The sequence below is a fragment of the Culex quinquefasciatus genome, chromosome 1 (assembly GCF_015732765.1).
Source record: "Culex quinquefasciatus strain JHB chromosome 1, VPISU_Cqui_1.0_pri_paternal, whole genome shotgun sequence".
In the NCBI taxonomy this organism is placed as follows: Eukaryota; Metazoa; Arthropoda; class Insecta; order Diptera; family Culicidae; genus Culex; species Culex quinquefasciatus.
The window spans coordinates 83053264-83073702 of record NC_051861.1 but is presented as its reverse complement, the minus strand read 5'-3'; the positions used below and the strand labels follow the sequence as shown (position 1 = coordinate 83073702).

The 20439-nt window shown below is 35.8% G+C and overlaps 1 protein-coding gene across 8 annotated transcripts in view; it reads left to right on the top strand.

Annotated features, from left to right (window-relative positions):
- LOC6046579 (protein scalloped) overlaps nt 1-20439 on the top strand; it is a 286181-nt gene that overhangs the window by 247495 nt on the left and 18247 nt on the right. For 6 of the 8 annotated variants that reach the window (XM_038249047.1, XM_038249046.1, XM_038249050.1 and 3 more), the window contains 5 exons: nt 8295-8425; nt 8524-8835; nt 19310-19519; nt 19592-19815; nt 19882-20116. In XM_038249047.1, the coding sequence (XP_038104975.1) occupies nt 8295-8425; nt 8524-8835; nt 19310-19519; nt 19592-19815; nt 19882-20116 (1112 nt within the window). The remainder of the gene's footprint in view (nt 1-8294; nt 8426-8523; nt 8836-19309; nt 19520-19591; nt 19816-19881; nt 20117-20439) is intronic. The other 2 variants (XM_038249053.1, XM_038249052.1) reach the window with 1 other exon arrangement.

Genomic DNA, 20439 nt, shown 5'->3' with positions numbered 1-20439 from the left:
TAATTTTAGAAGGTTGAATATTACCTCTTTTATGGTGTAATTTTACCTCAATTTAGACTGAAAAAGTGACACTACACCAGAACAGTGGTAAAATTACACATTTTCAGAGGTAAAATTACATTTTTTTTGACATAAAAGATGTACCCCATTCCAGATGTAATATTACCATGATTTTTTTTCTGTGTAGGTAACACGTTAAATATAGTCAAAATTTTCATCATTTTGTTTTGAAATGAGTGTGATTAAAGCAGAAAACTATAAATATTGGTTTATAAGTAAATAATAATTCACAAAACATTAAATAATTTTTTTTATTATGGAGGACTCAAACTTAATTTGCACTGATAAATCTTCCAATAAATCATAACACGTGTAATATGAATCATAACTCAAACATCTGATTAAGGCAGAATGATATTTGTTGAAATTTTATTAAAATTGAAGGTATATTTTATATAAAATCCATTAGCAAAGATTTATCATTAAAGTTACACATTATCTAAAAATAAAATTACGTACTTTTACAATGTTTGTATCATCAAATAATCCACTATATTTTTTCTCATATTTAAGTGACGAAAATGTTCTAAAAATACTCTAATTTAATAATAATCAAACGATATATGATTTTTCAGTTTAAAAGATTGATATTTTTCAAAATTATTCTCATATGACCCGCAAGCTCATGTGATCTTCAAATTTGGCCCGTCATTCTAAAACTTTGAGCACCCCTGTTGTAAATCATTCTCGGAATAAGATTTTTTGTGTTTTTCGTTCAGATTTTTAAAGTTATAATGGTTATAATGGTTATAATGTCCCGCCCGTGTGGATCAATCGGACCGCGCACTGGACTCACTATCCAGAGGTCGACGGTTCGAATCCCGCGGCGGGTGCTCTAAAATTCTTTGTGTAAATATGGGTATTCGGCGCCGTCGCTCCGTGCCATACTTTCATACACTTAGGAGCCCAGGGCGGCGAAGTCCTTGTAGATAAAAGGAAGACACTAGTGGTTGGTACTAGCAATGGTGGCCGACAGCTATAAAGTCAACTTCGTTTCGTTCGGTTATAATGGACTGTTTGCAAATAATATACTAAAAAAATCTATTAATATTCACTTGAACTATTACACAAATTTTATCTGAATTTTAGCAAAAAGAAAATATTTTTGTTTTGTTTTCAAAAACGACAAAGACAAAGTTGTTGAAAAAAATCACAAAATCCTTCAAATGTTTACAAAATGTTTAACGGTTGTAAAATAAGCGAAATTTTAAAATACCACATCATTTAAAAAGAGTTTTATTTTTGTATATTTTTGTAATTTCTAAAACTCTAATTTTCAAAATTCTTATCCAAATACTGTTTAAGATTGATATCCACATCATCACAATATCGAAGACATTTCCAGCATTGATTTTCATAACAATTTTAGAGTACTTTTTCAAAGGGTCAAATGGGCCATGCAAAGTAAAAAAAAATCATATGGGAATGAGTACATTTTGAGAATGAGTTAATTTTTTTATGTCAGAAAAATGTGTAAATTTACCTCTAAAAATGTGTAAAAATATCGTTTTTTCAGTCAAAATTGAGGTAATATTAAACATTTGTAAAAAATCTCAAAATTTTCACAAGATTTAAGGATTATTTTAAGACCAAATCCGAGTAAAAATATGTAATTCTCAAATGAGTTATTTTGAATGGTAGCTTTTGCTCAAAATTTGATTCATTTTCACAAAGTATGAATTTGTTTAGTCTACCTTCTGGCGCATTAGCCAAAAGCAGTGTCATCTGCTGGAAAATTTCAAAATAGAAAGTTCTTTACAGTGCCCAGCGTCCACCAAACCAATCTCCTTTCGTTTATTCCGGAAGCACCAGCAAGAAGCCTGCCTGCCAGGCAACCGGACAATAACTCCAGCTCCCTCCTGTGTCCTAGAGGTGGCCCTAGCCGGCTTTCTTCGTCGCAAATTTGATGCAAACAACAACAACCGGGTCCTGCCAGGCTGCAGGAGGCAGGTGGACCAGGAGGTCGGACGCAGAATGGAATGTCCATTCATCGAGAGTCAAGACCTGCGCTACATCAGGAAGGCAAGAGGTCCTTCCTTTCGCCGGCAAAACTCGGAACCATATTCATGGCAAGTAGCGGCCCCCGGTATAAATCTTCTTCGCTGACTTTGAAAATGCATGTTTTGTTCATTAAAATTTATGCCTTTCTGCCTTTTCTGTGTGCAGCCGAGAGCGAGAGCCTGACGTCTGACACCTCTTTGAGGCACACAATCAAGGGTCCTCTTCTGTGGAAAAGTCCTCCGAAGGAGGGGGAGGGGGACACTCTCCAATTTTTCCCGGAACCCCCCACCCTTTTTGCTACTTCCTAGCTGAACCGCACCAATTGCGCCATCAGGCTTGTTTGAAAAGAAGAAGAGAGCATCGGTCGGCCGGAAAACCGAAACTTTCTTTGATTGCGAACATTTTGTGCGTTCCACATCCGTTCTTGTGTGTGTGTTTGAGTCCGATGATGCACGACTTTGCAGATGCAGAAAAGTGAATTCCAAAGTGCCCCCACCCCTCCTCCCTCTTTCTTCATGGTGAGCAGAACTCTTCCTTTGCAGGGAAAGGCGCATGGCCTGAAAGCTATTTCAATTAATATCGAATTCTAAGCAGCAGCAAATTGCAAACATTCACCACCAGAAAGTGGAGAAGGCCTCCTTTTCGAGAGCAGTTGGAAAGGTTTTACGAAGAGGCCTTTTTTTGCATTTTGGGATCAAGGAAAAGTTTGTCATTTTGGTTTCTGGGCTGTGTTTTTCCGGTTTCGAATCTAATTTTGTCCAACTAACAAACAACAAATAATGACTCTTATTTTAAACACAATCAGCGTGTACGCCATTCTGGAAGGTAACATACACGCACGTTCAAAATCACTCAGTTTTCGTGAAAGCCGAACCTACTTAGAAATGAGTAAAGTGTAGGGGAGAGTGGGGAGACTTGATCCCTTTTTTTTGTATCGCACATAACTCTGTCAATTTCTCACAAAACTATGATCTTTTTGCATGAATTAAAAGCTTAAACATTAATCTATGTTTGGCTAATACGGGTATTTCATCAGATGAACTCTTCGAATCATGCCAAGCGTTTTAGAAAAATATTTTAAACCGGCATTTCAAAAATGTTAGGGGTAACTTGATCCCCCTTTCAACATTTTGAAGAAATCTTAAGCAAAATGTTTCTTATTCATCCAAACTTTTAATTTTCTATAAGTTACAGCAATTTCACATTAAACCTGTACGTTTGTGTTCAAAATATAACAAGTTTAGCATGCAAAATATTTAAAAAACATAAAAATTCCTTTTTTAGACCAAAATTGAGCATGTTTACAAAAGCTGGAATTTTTTGTTTACAAAACTTTTGAAAAAAGGTTCAAACTGCAGTAAGTTATGTACAACTATACTAAAGGAAACTATGTACGCAAACCCAGCCCAATTATTTAATCTTGAGGCTGATTCCAGTGACTGTAAAAATGCAGGGATCAAGTCTCCCTAAACGCACTTTTTTAAACAATTGATTGTAAAAATAGTATGGCGATAAATTTAACTTCAAATGCGTAAGGCTTTTGGAGTTGATATATTTATCAAACAATTCATGTATAAAAAATATTTTTTGGAATAATTTTTCAGTGTTTTCTATACTTATCAAAACAAAGAAAAAGATCTCTTGGGAGTTTTTGCAGCACTTCTTAGAAAATGTGTGTAACTCAATCTAAACATTTTTAATTTTTTTCTTTGTTTTCTACAATGAGTTTTAGTCAATTTCGCACAACTTTCTAGAACAAAGCTAATTGTTTTACCCACATGCTGACGAGATACAGGCTTGGGATCAAGTCTCCCCGGGGATCAAGTCTCCCCACTCTCCCCTATTTCACTCAGATCTAGATAATTTTCACCCAATTATCGTTGAATTCTGAGAAAAAAGTCAGTCAAATCTGACAGATGTCGCCTTTACTCATTTCTAAGTAGGTTTGGCTTTCACGAATCTGAGTAATTTTGATCGTGCGTGTAGAGTTGTCAGTCACATACATAAATATGTCAATTCACTCACATTCAACCAATATCGAACTTAAATAGGAATTGCCGTTCAAGAGCCAAACGACATGCGACACCTAGTGTTGAGTAGCAGAACAGAACGAAGAATGTCGATTGAAATTTCCGCCCTTTGAGGTTATGTATGCGAATTCTGTTTTGTTAAATTCCAGCGTTCAAAACAACTTTTGAGCAAAAATTCGAGCTGATACTTTGTTAACTTTTGATGCTCTATCATTTTAAACAATATATTTTTTTCAAAATTATTTTATTTCAAATATTTTTTTTATTGCGTTAATTTATAGAGGGCAAAGAGTTAACAATCGTACTACTTGAATTTTTTCTCAAAAGTTGTTCTATGAGCTGTAAATTCAATTTTAAGTTTGCATTCCTATGTAACCGAACAGCGAAAATCTGAATCGTCATTCTTCGATGCTTTGCGCCATCTCTCGGAATTTTTGAGCTTTTGATCGCGAATTGTCATTTACAGATCAGCGGAAGATAAACAATGAATAAAAAATGATTAGCGGGAGCCAACCTTCCGTTCATAGTTTACCGTTTAAAGTTTAGTCAATACCGGCGCCCTCCCAAAAAGCCTTCATTTCAACAATGGTAGGGACGGTAGTACAATACTTGAATTTGTAGACTCGACAAACATGGAGTTTTTAGCTTTTTTGTGGATTTTAGCTTGACATACTTTATGGATAACGCCGTGGTATTCAAAAACATCCAACATGCAAAAATTAAAATTAAAAAAAAAACTTAAGAATTTCACTGAGTTTACACATATCTGGATGAAAAGCACCCAAATCCACAGTTTGTCTCATTAATCAGTGTTGAAAAAAGCTAATAAAATTGTAAATGAAACTTCTCTCAGTTATTTCAATGGTTAACTCACCCATATTTGAGTAGAAAGGTTAAAAGAAATTTATTCTCAAAATAGGTTACTTTTTTCCAATGTTACCTAAATTTCTATAAAATCCTTGAAATAACACATCAAAATATGTGAATTTACTTATTTTTGAAGGTAAGTCACATTTTTTTCTGAATCAAATCTGTCATCCTTTCTAGATGTAGGGGAAATATACCCTTTCTAATCAAACACCTATCTTCTTCATATGGACAGTTTGATGCTCGATTTAAGCTCCAAAAATACTATTTAGGGTTTAAACTTACCAGCAATAACCCCGCCTCTAGTAAGCACGCAAATGTGTGTCACTTACTGGCCAAAAAGATAAAATTTATTGCACTTTTGATCATAATTTTCTCATTTGCGAGACCATTTCTCGTCATTTTATTGACACACACACATCCACACGCAAGATGAGAGCATAACTGCTTAACGAAAGTCGCCATCAATATCTTTTCACTTTCGCTAACGTTTTAAAAGCGCTTAAGATATGAAATTGCTCCCAACTACCGGCGTCATGTTATTTTGAACATTAGTTAGTCACTCACTTGAAAAATAATTCCGAAACATGTAAATAATTAGCAAGCGCCATAAAAAAAACAAACGTGCCAAGCCTCTTGACGTTTGACTTTTGACGACCCATTCCAATCGAAGGCTGAAGAAAGCCGAGCCACCAGCAGCGCAGCCAGTGATGCCAGGAAACTTTCTCTATAATTGCTACTTTTTGTAGTGTTCGCTTAAAATTTCATTAATTTTGGCAGCACTAAGCAGACCCAAAAGAGCGCTGAAAGAAACAAGAACTAAGCTGAAAAAAGGAAAATGGACGTGGCCTAATGCATTCCGATTCCGACTGATTAGAATGCATTCGGAAAATATTTTTTTTTTAAATGCTTGTAAAAGTAATAGAATAACTTTTAGTAAAGGTGAAAATAAACAAAAATGTTCACAAAAAGTTTTGTACTCGTTGGTGTACTTGGTTTCAATAAATTTCAAGGAACACTCCAAATTATGCAGCATCATTCAAACACGACCGCTTATTAGGCTTAAAATGGGTATATTTCCCCTAATATCACCTTGATTTTGCTTTTGCTGTTTAACAGAACCTGCCTAAAAATAAATAAAGGAGGTATTAGACTAAGACAAACCGACAATCTCGTCCTTTTTCATGTTTATCAGTTTGCCAAACTCTCAAACTTGTTGTCGCCAACTTTGCGACCCTTCTTGGCAGAAAGCGTACTAATTGACAGCTCGTCGCAAGGGGACCATAGTTGATAGTTTATTTTTTTAATTAAAATGAAAAAAAAGTGACCAGAAATGTTTTTTGATCGTCTTTTTACATTGGGCTTAAGGACCCTATTTCCTCTCCAAAATTGGTAAATTTACTTCCTTTAATGTGTTCTTTCACTGTTTCAACACTCTTTTAATGAAATATTCCTCAATTATGCCAATCGTTAATATTTCATTGCTCAATACAATTGTGATGCAAAATTGAGACAGGTAAAGCACTCGATCCTAACTCCATCCAATCTGCTGATTTTCACTATTTAAACAACTAATTTTGCAAAACTTGTGATAGAAATTTGCTTGCTCACTTCCTATTCGGCTATGTATTACCCGATTTCAGTTGAAAACGCCTATTATGAGCTGTAATTGAATGTCAAAGTACTGATATGGCAACATTAGAGGCACGATGGAATTAGATGCTGTTCCTCTATTTTGACTGGTTTCGGACAGGAAGGTGCTGTGTCCTATCCCTCGCCTAGACCAGACCAAAATCCATGATAAAGCTGTCAGACCAAATCTGTCAGACCAAGACTGTCAGACCAAAGAGCAAAAAGTAAACAATCTTGGTCTAAAACGTAGGTGCCCACAAATCAAGAAAAGAAAATTTGAAAAAGAATTTTATTTTTTCAATTCAATGACTGGTTTTGGACTGCAAAATTGAATGTACGTCAGAAAATGATTAAACAGTGCGGCGTCCTGTATACCGACAATTAAATAAGCAGTTAAAAGCCTTATTCTTCCACTTTGATTTTTGATCGCGTTTTCGGTTTACACCTGAACAATCTTGAAATTATTTATACGGATTTGTGATTCCTCTCTTGATGGATGGACATTCCCTTGGTTTCGGATAGATCATACAGAGAACAACAAAATAGTTCATCGTTTTGCAAATTTCACGCTTAAATGCTCTAAAATGTCTGTCTCTATTTATAGACTGTACTCCCGATCGGCCTCAGTTGACGGTACCTATTATTATGTTTTGTTGGGAGTAACACCGTTTAAACATCGAAGAATAGTTTTACAATATTTTTTCATATTTTGCGAAAATAATTCCTGATATAAGAAATTTTGATCAAGGCAAATGTTCACTCTTAATTTCGCTAAAATCGCTTTCTATTATCAATAATGCCGCTTACATCCTTAAACGCCCATTTGTCACCACCCTAATCACCACATAACTAATATTTACCCATTGATCTGCCTCAATTTGACCTCCGCACGGAGGATAAACCTCCAGCAACCGACGCAAAACGAAAGCCAACCCCAAAGCGCACAGGACAATAATTAAAATTAGAATACTTAATCTCGCCACCGTCACTTCCGGGCGCTCGGCACAATTGGTGTGACGACGGAACGCGAAAGTGTCCTCAGGCCTCGGAGCAGAATATTTACGGGGGCCCTCCGAAAAGGATGACGGCAATAAATCTTGAAGCTCTTGAGAAGACTTTAAAAAGAAAACGGGCTCGGGAACAAAATAAGAATGAAAAAAAAATACGGGAAGCAAATTACAGCCATTTGCGCCTGGGGTTTCCTTCAAGGATTCGAGAACTGGGTTTTTTGTCTTTTAAGGAACGTCCTTATTTTAGCTCGCAGGAAGACGCCTTAATGATAGGAGGAACACAACACAATGAGCGTTGGAGGGGGTAGGAATTTTCCTCATCTTTTGTCACGCTATCGTTCATTTTGGATTGGAAGAAATTAATTAGTGAAGGAAAAGTGTGTCCGGGCAGATGGGAAGAATGTAGCCAAGAACGGATGTCCTTTGCATATCTTGCTTTGTTTATGTATCTTGGGAACGGCGAGACGGAAGAAAGTTTAGGAAATGAGATGGTTTCACCAATCTGGTAACGAATAAGACTAAACACTTTAAAAAAATGACTTAACCTACGACAACGTGTACCATTTGAGCTGTCAAACGCAACGGATAAATGCACGCTGACGAGAAATTGATCAATACGAATGAAATGTTCAGCTTAAAAAACAGTTTTCCGTCGATTCTAACCTCAAAATTTCCGTTTTTTTCCTCCTCACAGGACGCAACGAACTCATAGCCCGCTACATCAAGCTGCGAACCGGCAAGACGCGAACGCGGAAACAGGTCAGCTCTCACATACAGGTCCTGGCGAGACGGAAACTGCGCGAGTTCCAGGCCAAAATGAAAGTGGTAAGTGCTTCCGTCTTCTTACGGTTAACTGTGTCTCTGTCCCTTGCCCCCAAACCCTCGCGACACCCTGACTGACCATTCAACTCCGACCTCCGAAGGACCACACCATGCTCGGCGGAGTTTCAGCCGTCAAGGAGAAGATGTTTGCGGGGCCGATGGCCGGCATGACCAGCGCCCAGATCGTCACGGTAGCGGCAGCAGCGGCCGCCAAAGGGTTGAGCCTAGCGAGTCCTGCCTCCTGTCTTCCGTACCACCACCACCCGCACCACCACCATCCCCATCATCCGGTGCACCATCACCATGCTAGTACCTCCCACCACCACCACCACCTCCACCACCTTCATCATCCGTCCGGGACGGGGGGCGGGGCCGTCCCGCCGCCGCCTCCACCGACGGCGACGCACTCTAGTGTAAGCCCGACATTGGTCGAGTTTTTTGTCCTCCTTTGTTTGTGGTCCTGCCTTGTTGTCCTGCGTCTGTGAAGCACTAATACTGCTGTAAATGTGCATTTGAGGTGGATTTAAGGCCGAAAATGGCGTTGTTGCTACCGCTTAGTGACATTTCAGTGCACATTCTGTCTCAAAATAAAGTATAACATTCATCATTATTCATCCATTCAACATTATTCATTAAGACAAACTTGTGCATCCTCGCCCAAAATCACTCAGATTTCACTGAAACCGAACTTACTCAAAATTGAGTTATAAAGGGGGATAATTTTGCTATTTTTTATTGAGTCATTGATTGATTTTTTATGGAATCTGACATTTGCCAAAAAATTCATTCCATTTATTCCATTATTATTGCTTTAAGTTTGGAAATCGATGTACTAAAATGGTTGTTTTGTGTCTGTTCTTTCAGAAAACAATCCGAAAATATTGTACACTCAACCCCCGGTGGTTGGTCACTTTTTCGTTTGACACTTTTTTAGTTTGTACCCCGTTGGTTGGTCAAAGTCAAACTAAAAAGTGACGAACTGTCACTTTTTACACGGCGCTTACGCGTACTATCAAAACAAACGTTTGGTAGTATGTGTGAACTCCGTGTAAAAGGGGTGTCAAACTAAAAAGTGACCCCGTTCGTTTGACAACAGTTGGTGTCAAACCATCGGGGTTTGAGTGTATAGGGATCATCCACAAACCACGTGGACACTGTTTTTGAAATCCCAAACCCCCCTTCCCCTCGTGGATAATTGTCCATACAAAAAACAACTTTTTTGCATGGAGCGTGAACAAACGCCATAATACCGTATTTTTCCAGAAATACACAATTTTTCATAATTTACGATATGGGTATCAATCGAAGCGAAATTTTGTATGATTTTTCACTTTTATTAGGGGTTTTTAGGAAAATCTCCAAATTTTCACAAAATACCTTATTTTTTCGAAAATACTTCAATTTTTACAATTAACGTTCAATACCAATATCGAACAAAGTTAAAATTTTGTATGCTTTTTCACTTTGATTAGAGTTTTTTTTTTTTTGTAAAATACTCAAATTTTCACAAAAAACCATATTTTTCGAAAATACTCAAATTTTAATAATTTACGATATAGGTATCAAACGAAGCGAAATTTTGTATGCTTTTTCACTTTTATTGGTTTTTTTGTAACTACACAAATTTTCACAAAATACTCGTAATTTTTTTCGAAAATACTCAAATTTTCATAATTTACGATATGGGTATCAAACAAAGCGAAATTGTGTATGCTTTTTCACTTTCATTAGAGTTTTTTTTTTTTTTTGCAAAATCCTCAAATTTTCTCAAAAAACGTATTTTTTTCGAAAATAATCAAATTTTCATAATTTACAATATGGGTATCAAACGAAGCAAAATTTTGCTTGCTTTTTCACTTTTATTAGGGTTTTTTTGTAAAATCCTCAAATTTAAACAAAAAAACCTATTCTTTTCGAAAAAAACGCAAATTTTCATAAATTACAATACAATGAAGCGAAATTTTGTTTGCCTTTTTCACTCTTATTAGAGTATTTTTGTAAAATACTAAAATTTTCACAAAATACCGTATTTTTTCGAAAATACACAAATTTTCATAATTTATGATATGATATCAATCGAAGCGAAATCGTGTATGATGAGTTTTTTTTTTGTAAATACTCAAATTTTCATAAAATCCGTATTTTTGAAAATACTTATTTATTCATAATTAACGATAAAAATATCAAACGAAGCTAAATTTTACAAAATACCGTATTTTTTGATAATACTCAAATTTTTCATAATTAACGATAGAAGTATCCAGGGCTGTGGAGTCGGAATCGGAGTCGGAGCCGGAGTCGGTGGAGTCGGGTCTTTTTGGGGACCTGGAGTCGGAGTCGGAGTCGGAGTCGTCAAAACTCGAACAGCTGGAGTCGGAGTCGGAGCCGGAGTCGGCTAAATTTTAAAAGCTGGAGTCGGAGTCGGAGTCGGAGCCGAAGATTTCTGATAACCCGGAGTCGGAGTCCGAGCCGGAGTTATCTTAAATTTAACAAAAAATAAGTTTTTTTTAATGTTCAGTATTACCTATAGAACAGCTTTATTTACAAAACATCTTATATTTTTAATTGATTTTTCAGATCAGTTTTTGAAACTTTTTATTGTGATTGAAAAGCTCTAATTGTGTTATTACACTATAATCACTAAATGATAACCTCTTACCCAAGTATGTAGTATCATAATTTAAAAATAATAAAAATATTGGTTATGTAGTCAGACATATCTAATTGATTCTTGAATGCTTCCTTTTGCCTATATTTATGTGCATTTTCAATTCAAATTTGACCAAATTTCATCCAGTTATTTCTGAAAAAAGTACACACACAGTCATCTTTTACCCCGATAGCATATGTCTAGGAAGTTTTAAGTTAAATCATTTTTTAGGAAAAAATACGAGGAACATAAAAAGATTATAAATAGTAATCACTGTTTTCGCTAATCGAAAAAAGTCACTGACAGTTTAACTTTTGTAACAAATAATCAACGATAATAACAATCTCTTACTTGGAACTCAACATGCGCATTTTGTTTATAACTGAGTACAAGAAAATCAAAGTGTTGCATTTGAATTAATTGAAACTAACAAAAAATATCAAAACAAGTTGCAACAAATTTTTAAATAATCATTGATTGTTGATGTTGATGTTAATTTTAGGTAAACTATTTTTATATCGTTGCAAATTATCGTTGAACAAATCTCAAGAATTCAGTACAAAAATGAACTTATAAAAAAATGTGTAGAACAAAATATAGGATTTTAATTTTTTCAAATATTATTAAAAAAAAACAAAATCAAAATATTATCAACTGGTACGAATTTTCTCATACTGTTTGTCCCACGCCAATATGACGGAAGGTGATAATCATTGCATATCAATGTACCTTAAAAAATGAAATATTTGTGACTTAGAAAATATTTTACTTGTGGATATTTGTTTTTTTTATTATATTTTAAGTTTTTTCATATATTTTGATGGAGGCGCAAGATCATTCGTAAAGCTTCGTTTTAGGTGAAGATTTACGAAGTATCGTGCGCCTCCTTTTAAAAGTATATAAAATTTTAAAATTAAAATAAATTAAAAATTTCCAGGGTTGAATATTTTCCATGTTACAGATATTTGAAAAGGACATCTTAAGCGTCCTTTCCACGAAGAAATTGTTTAGATACATTGATTTGCAATAATAATCTCCTTCAGCCATGGCGTGATGTCCATGTACGTCTTAAAAAAAAAAACAAAAAAAAATGTTTCGTTTAAAATTGTCATTTAAAAACATGGTGCCTGTCACTGTACTTCTTACAAATGTCAGCCTGAATGTGAGCAAATTGAATTTTAATGTTCAATAGATCAATAAGGCCAGGTTTCTTTTAGTTATTCATTCAAAAACAACAATTTAATATTTAGATTTATTAGCCTTGAAAAAAATATTTTCAAATTTGAGGTTAAGCAAATAAATCCAAATTTACTTACAAAACTTCTTCTCAAAATGATATTTTTTGATTTCTGTTTCCATAACGTATAAAACTTGTATTCTAGAAACTTTTTTTCCGTTTATTTTCTTTACTTTACTTTTACTTAACTTATTTTTCTTGAGAAAAACATGACGCTTAGAGAGTATTTAAATAATCCTTTGATCAATGTTTTAAAAATAATTATCTAATAATAGTTAACTAACTTTTGAAACTTTTAAAAATATGTGGAGTCGGAGTCGGAGCCAACCATTTGTTGAAAGCTGGAGTCGGAGTCGGCTAGAGTTGGTAGGCCGGAGTCGGAGTCGGAGTCGGAGCCAATCATTTGTTGAAAGCCGGAGCCGGAGTCGGAGTCGGAGTCGGCTAATCTGAGAAAGCCGGAGTCGGAGTCGGAGTCGTTTGAAATATGACCCGACTCCGCAGCCCTGGAAGTATCAAACGAAGCGAAATGTTGTATGTTTTTTCACTTTCATTAGAGTTTTTTTGTAAAAAACTAAAATTTTGACAAACCGTATTTTTTTCGAAAAATCTCAGATTTTCATAATTTACGATATAAATATCAAACGATACGAAATTTTGTATGCTTTTTTACTTTAATAAAGTTTTTTATTGTAAAATATTAAAATTTTCACAAAATACCGTTTTTTTCAAAAATACCCAATGTTTCATCATTTACGATAAGAGTATCAAATGATGCAAAATTTTGTATGTTTTTTTATTTATTAAAGTTTTTTTTTGTAATATACTCAAATTTTCACAAAATACCGTATTATTCTAAAATACTAAATTTGTTCATGATTAACGATATGAGTATAAATCGGAACGATAATTTGTATGATGAGTTTTTTTTTTGTAAAATACTCAAATTTTCACAAAATACCGTATTTTTTCAAAAATACTAAAATTTTCATAATTTATGATAAAAATATCAAACGAAGCTAAATTTTGTATGCGATTTCACTTGTTCAGGTTTTTTTTTGTAAAATCCTAAACAATTTACGAAATACCATTTTTTTCGAAAATACTAAAATAAATCATAATCAACTATATAAGTATCGAACGAAGCGAAATTTTGTATTTTTTTCCTTTTTTATTAGAGTTTTTTTTTTTGTAAAATACTCAAATTTTCACAAAATACCGTATTTTTTTCGAAAATACTAGAAATTTTAATAATTTACGATATGAGTATCAATCGAAGCGAAATTTTGTATGATTTTTCACATTTATTAAAGTTTTTTTTGTAAATATCCAAATTTTCACAAAATAACGTTTTTTTTTTGAAATTACTAAAATTTTCATAATTTACGATAAAAATATCAAACGAAGCGAAATTTTCTATGCTTTTTCACTTGCTTTATGTTTTTTTTTGTAAAATACTAAGATTTTCACAAAATATCGTAGTTTTTCGAAAATATCCTAATATTCATAATTTACGATATGGGTATCACACGAAGCGAAATTTTGTATGCTTTTTCACATTTATAAGAGTTTTTTTTTTATATTGTTTTAAATACTCAAATTTCTATAAGTTGCTATATCAAACGAAATTTGTTTGCCCTTCGAAGCTAAATTATGCTTTTCACTTTAAAACAGTTAAGAATTCGAAGCGTTCGATAGATTTAAAAAAAAATCGGTATTTTGTGAAAATTTTAGTACCTTATCTAATCTAACACAAAAAAAGTATTTAACAAAATTAAGCACTTTAAAATTTCTAATAAAAGTGAAGAAGCATAACAAATTTCGCTTTTTCCCATAATGGAAATTATGAATATTCGAGTATTTTCAAAAATACTATTTCAGAAGCATTTTCAAAGGATTTGGGTTAATTCCACTCAAATTGTAAACTGACTTCGAAAAGTAGCAAAACTGAGTAAGTTCAGTTGACGAAATCTAAGTGGTGTTGGATGTGTGAAAAAAAAGAGATCATACAGATTTTTGAAACGGTATGTCTCTGAAACATATTTAATAATTTTACACACTTTTCTAAGATAAAACTCACTTTTGTAAAAATCAGATCTTCTCATAAAAATTTTGTTAATTTGGATTAGAGTTTCAATTTGAACGAATGTAGATGTATTAACATTTTTTAAAATTTAGAGCAGTGCTGCCAAATTTGCAGCGGTAGTTAAACACCTCTAGCCGTACCTACTCATTATCTCACTAAATGTTTGGTGAATTACAAGACGACACGATTGTCTGCAGCTGATATAACCCCGCAAGTCGTTGACTGTTTCAATTAGCCAGATAACAGACAGGGGTTATCAGTGACCGGCGGAAACAATTTGTCCCGTACCGAAAAATAACCTGCCATAACATGTTACAAAGTGAAGCAGAGCTAAAAGTAAGCGTCAAATTTGAAAACGTCAAATTTCTACACGCTTAAAGTGGGTTGAACGGCGTCTCAAAATTAAAACACACCCTTTTTCATCACCCAAAAAGAAAAAAAAACCTCTGTCACAGAGCGCCCAATCAGATATGCTAATCAAAAGTCAGCTTCATCAGAAATCAAGCAATAACAATAAAACTCTCTCGAGCCCTCCGATCACCGTCATCCCGCATATCAGAAAGAAAACTGACCCCGCACCGGGCGGAGAGAAACCACAAAAGTTTGACAATCCCGCACGTGGAGAAACTTGCCCGAAGGGGTCTCTTTTCGGTGTGGTTTTCTCGTCTCCCCCGCGAATAGGGTCTTTAAAAATGCGCGATAGACATCGCTCGAGACCGACCGACCAACCTGATTAATGGGTCAAATGTCTCCACTTTGTATGGTAACATCTCGCGCGGTGTTGGACCGAGAGGGAAAAAACCTGTTTCGCGATGAATCTTTGTCCGAATTTAGCAACTTGGAGAAGGAAAAAACGAAAACTTCGTTTTCGGTAAAGTTTGAGTGGATATCGTTTGATTGAAAAGCACCGTGTTCAATTTATGTCGACATAACCATGCTTTTCATGGTCAAAGTAATTTTTCAATGAGTAATTAACGAGTAAAATTGGAGATGAACAATTACAAGCATTTTTGAATTTAATTTTTCACTAGTACAACGCTTTCTAGTCAGAAATTTACCAACAACTTCAAAGTATGTTTCCAAGGCTGCTGGACGTTTTATTTGCATCAGATTTCCTATCTCTTTCTAGCAAAAGTTTTTTGTCAGACGACTTCTAGTTGGTTTTTTGACTGACCGCCCGATATGTCAGCCAACAAACTTCGCAGGGCTGTGACAGCACGAGCTTGAGCATTGTTTGCATCAGGACACTGTGACGAGAAGTTCGTAATTTTTGGGTTAAATTATATTTCTTCACTGGGCCTAGAAAGCCTTATAAGGTTATAAGATCCAGTGCAAAAACAATGATTTATCTCAAAAATTAATAAATCCCCGTAGCATTATCCTGATGCAATCAAAGATCGAGCTCGATCTGTCACTGTCTCTGCGAAATACCCAACGTTTTGGCCCTGCAGATTTTTTTTGTGTTATGTACACAAATAAATGAACTGGTATTGCAAATAAAATTCATGTATCTTGATTTAAAGAATGCAAAAAAGATAACTTTCGAAAATGTGTTTATTTAATTTATTTTAATTTTTATTTGTTTGAAATTGTATAGCTTTTGTCGATTGCAATTAAATATGTACTCTGATATCATTTTTTATCAAAAAAAGCATTCAAATTTCATTGGTCGTTGCAATTTTTTAAAGTTTAATTTCGAAAATATATCTTTGCACAGGATTGAAATGATTTTTTGTAGATCATCTTTTTGTAAACATTTCAGCGATTGCAGTACATATTGGCATCCTACTAAGCATATGTCACTTTTCATCAAGCGTCCATTAGCGTGTCGGATCAATCAAAAGTTAGTGGTTCAATTGGGGTGAAATCAAAAGTCGGTAATGTCGATAATTATTAACGGGCAAATGTCATACTCTATATTGCATCAGTTCATGCAGATTCTGATAACATGCATCACAATAATGCAAAATAATCAATGAGACATGATAAAATTTATTCAAACAAAATTTGGCTTCGAATAAAGCTTTATCACTGAAAAGTTGTTCTGGAAAAATATATTCACTTCAATTTAAAGTAAACACAGTTAAAACTGTAAGACATTTAAATTTAGTGGCTTTTTGTACACTTTTAGACATCAATCCAATTTTATTCATATATTTCAAAATTTTAAGAAACGGATAATTTTGTTTTCTTGCCATAAAAATATCAATATTAAAATGATAAGAATTTCATTCAAAAAAAAAATTGAGACAAAGACATTAAAAAACATCATAGTCAAAATTCAAACAATACGTTGAATTAGCGATTTTTTTGCAAAAGCAATAAGGCTTTCTAGTCAGAAATATATCAACACATTCAAAGTATGTTTACATGACAGCTGGACGTTTGTTTGCATCAGGTTTCCTATCTCTTTCTAGCAAAAGTTTTTTTGTCAGGCGACTTCTAGCTAGTTTTTTTTGACTGACTGCCCGATATGTCAGCCAACATACTTCGCAGGGCTGTGACAGCTATAGCTGTATACAGTTCGATCATTGTTTGCATCAGGACACTGTAACGAGGAGTTCGTCATTTTTGAGTTAAATTATATTTTTTTTACTGGGCCTAGAAAGCCTTATAGAGGATTTGCAGCAAAGCTAAAAGACACATGTCGCCACCTGTGAACAAATAGCGTAAACCTATGATTTTTTTGAAAAATGTGTTTTTTCCTTCATAATCAACATTTTTATTAATCTTATGCCGGATTCGTATGCGAAAATAATTTCCAACAACCCGGTGTAAAACTTTTCAATATTTGTTTGATTTTTCTATGAGAAAACTGTAAATTTAGAAAATGCTAGTAATTTGGACTATTTGGCAAGAAAGTCTGTCAAAAATCAATAAAAATTGTTGAATTTACATTAACACATCTGTTATCAACTAAACAACGGTTTATTTCATTGATATATACAAGGAAACTCATTTTTTCGTGTTCCGAAACATGATTTTGAAGAAAAAGTTCACAAATTTTTGCGCGCCTAAAAAATTGATGTTCATTGTTTTAAAGCAAAAAAATTTTCTCGTTATTTGCAACCAGTTTCATTAAGATTGATGCAGGGAATCTTGAGAAATAATCGATTTTGTTCTTCAATCCGGCAGAAAGGCATACAATTTTAGGCAAGTAACCTCATTTTGGCGCCACCTACTTTTGAAAAACAGTCGTGCTGCAAAACCTCAAAAAAAATAACTAAATACTCCTATTTTTTGTAATAATATTTGAAAATTTTATGAATAGTCAAAGTTGCTCAAGCCGGGGTTCGATAACGTTCGAATACGATTGATGCAAACGTTCTTCAGGGCGGGGCTTGTCGATTCAAGCTGAGGTACCTCGCGCACGGCTAGCCTGCGTACACAGCAAATTCTGATGTTCGTTTTCAGTTAATATTTACTGAAAACTGCACTACTGAAATTAGTGTTTACTTGCTCACTGAGGAAAGGCTATCAAATCAATTATGTATTTTCTAAGCAAATGTTTGTGGGGATGTGTATAGACATGATTTTTGTTGACACGAATTTCTCAGCACTGACTGAACGGAATTTGTATGGATTCGTTGCGTTAGGTCTAGTTTGGGTTCCGATAAATTCCTATTGAAAATTATAATGTTTGATGAAGTACTTCAAAAGTAATGCTAAAACAAAATTTTGATGAATACAAAATGGGTAAAAATTGCAAAAGGCTGATCGTAGAGCTTTTCTGAGATGATTCTTCAAATTTCAAACTTCAATTTCACCAAGTTCGTTAGCCTAAGCTTTTATGGCCGCTACGTAAGTTAACTTTTTAAAGCATTTTGTTTGAATTGAACACCAACAGAAAGCTGGTTTACACTCAATTGTTCAAGTTTTTTTAATGAAAATTCAAATTTCGGCAATAGATTTCGATCATATTGTTCCTTATTCCAATGTGAGAAAATTTTGTAAAAAAGTAGACAAATCTAACCTACTTAAAAACAGTGTTGCCATTCTACAAACCCATCCAGTTGACCATTCACCACCATTCGATTGCACGTCAATCCAGTGACAAATAGAACGATGACGAACGATTTTTCCGCCGTTTCTGTCACGATCGCACATACATTAACCTGACCTCCTCAGGCACACTCATCATAACCGCCGCCGCCACCATCGAGAGCCAGTCATCTGGAAAATGTTGGCGCAAAAAAGTTCGAGATTTCTGCTCGGTAGCAGCAGGAGAGGAAAAAAAACCTGTTCGTCAAAAACTCGTTTCTGTCTCACAGCACAGTTTTGTGTGTCAGCATCATATGCTTGCTCGCTCGGTCGCGCTGATTCATCACCGCAGCAGCCGCATCCAACATCATCGTCGTTGAGTCAATCATCATCATCTCATAATAATCGCACTTTGCGCAAACCCCCTCACTCGACAAAAGTGTGTTATTATAAACAATCGAACATATGGGCTCGAATTAATCATAATTATGTGTCTGTCCATAGACTGATTTTTAAGACAAGTCATGAGTTTGTTCCCAGCTAACTGTCAAAAGTGACAGCTCGTTTGACGTTTGCCGCGTTGCCAGCGCCGCATGTCTTCAATCTTGGTCTATGAAATCTCCATCGAATTCCTCTCAAGTGTCCTGTCCCGAGCTGCATCCTTCTCCCCATGTGCTCGCTCGCGTGCTCATTGTTTAACCTGCGCTGCGCTGCTACTGCCGCCACCACTGTAAACAAACAATCAACAGAGACTAAAACCAACTCATGATGCAAACTGTGACGATCTATATCTCTACCCACAGAACACCAACAAAACAACTAACCTTTCACCCTTTTGTTTGTGCGCGCGCCTTACTAACATCCTAACCCTAAAAAAACGGAGAGCTGTCAATTTTTCGCCATTAACGCCATCTTGTTTTTCTCCCCTCCAAACAGCAATTCTGGCAGCCCGGACTGCAGCCCAGCACCTCCCAGGACGTGAAACCGTTCGCCCAGGCCGCGTACGGCCCGATGGGCAAGACGGCCACGGCCGTGTCCGACAGTGGCCTGCAGGCGGCCCACCCCTGGGAAGGCCGAGCGATAGCGACCCACAAGTTCCGGCTCGTCGAGTACAGCGCCTACCTGGAGCTGCGCGTGGAGGAATCTGTAAGTTTTTGAACGGGTTTCAGGTTGGCAACAGTGTTTCTAACAAAAATTTCCTCTCTCCCACTTCCGCAGTACCACAAGCACTTGTTTGTACATATAGGCGACCAGCCAGCCCACCCACTGCTGGAGTCGGTCGAGGTGAAGGAGATCTACGACAAATTCCCGCAAAAGGCCGGCGGCCTCAAGGAGCTGTACGAGAAGGGCCCCAGCAACTCGTTCTTCCTGGTCAAGTTCTGGGCCGACCTGAATACCAACATTGCGAGCGACGCCGGCGCCTTCTACGGTGTCAGTAGTCAGTGAGTATCCGACAGCCCGGAAGATCCCAATCTCAAACCTAACCCCCAAACTTGTCCTCCCCGCAGCTACGAAAGCAACGACAACATGGTGATTACCTGCTCCACCAAGGTGTGCTCCTTCGGCAAACAGGTGGTGGAAAAGGTCGAAACCGAGTACTCCCGCTTCGAGAACGGCCGGTACGTGTACCGGATCAGCCGGTCGCCCATGTGCGACTACATGATCAACTTTATCAACAAGCTGAAGCACCTGCCCGAGAAGTACATGATGAACAGCGTGCTGGAGAACTTTACCATCCTGCAGGTAAGTGAAGAATCAGGCTGTGGGGAAAACGCTGAATTGGGTATTCTTTTGTCAGCGTGTTACCGGGGATTTGTCAAAGTGACATTTCGCTACCTTTGCTTTTGATAACTTGATTCAAGCTACACCCTTCACGGGTCCCCCACAGACCGTTATTATGAAGAAAAAATTTCCACCCAAACCAATGATTGGACATGGTTTCTGGGACCATTCTGCACCTCTGGGCCAAGTTTCAAAATATTTGCCGGCAGAAATTTCGAATACGGTCAGTTTTAGTATTTTTAGTTGAAATTAAGGGGAAATCACATGTAAAATGCATAGGAAAA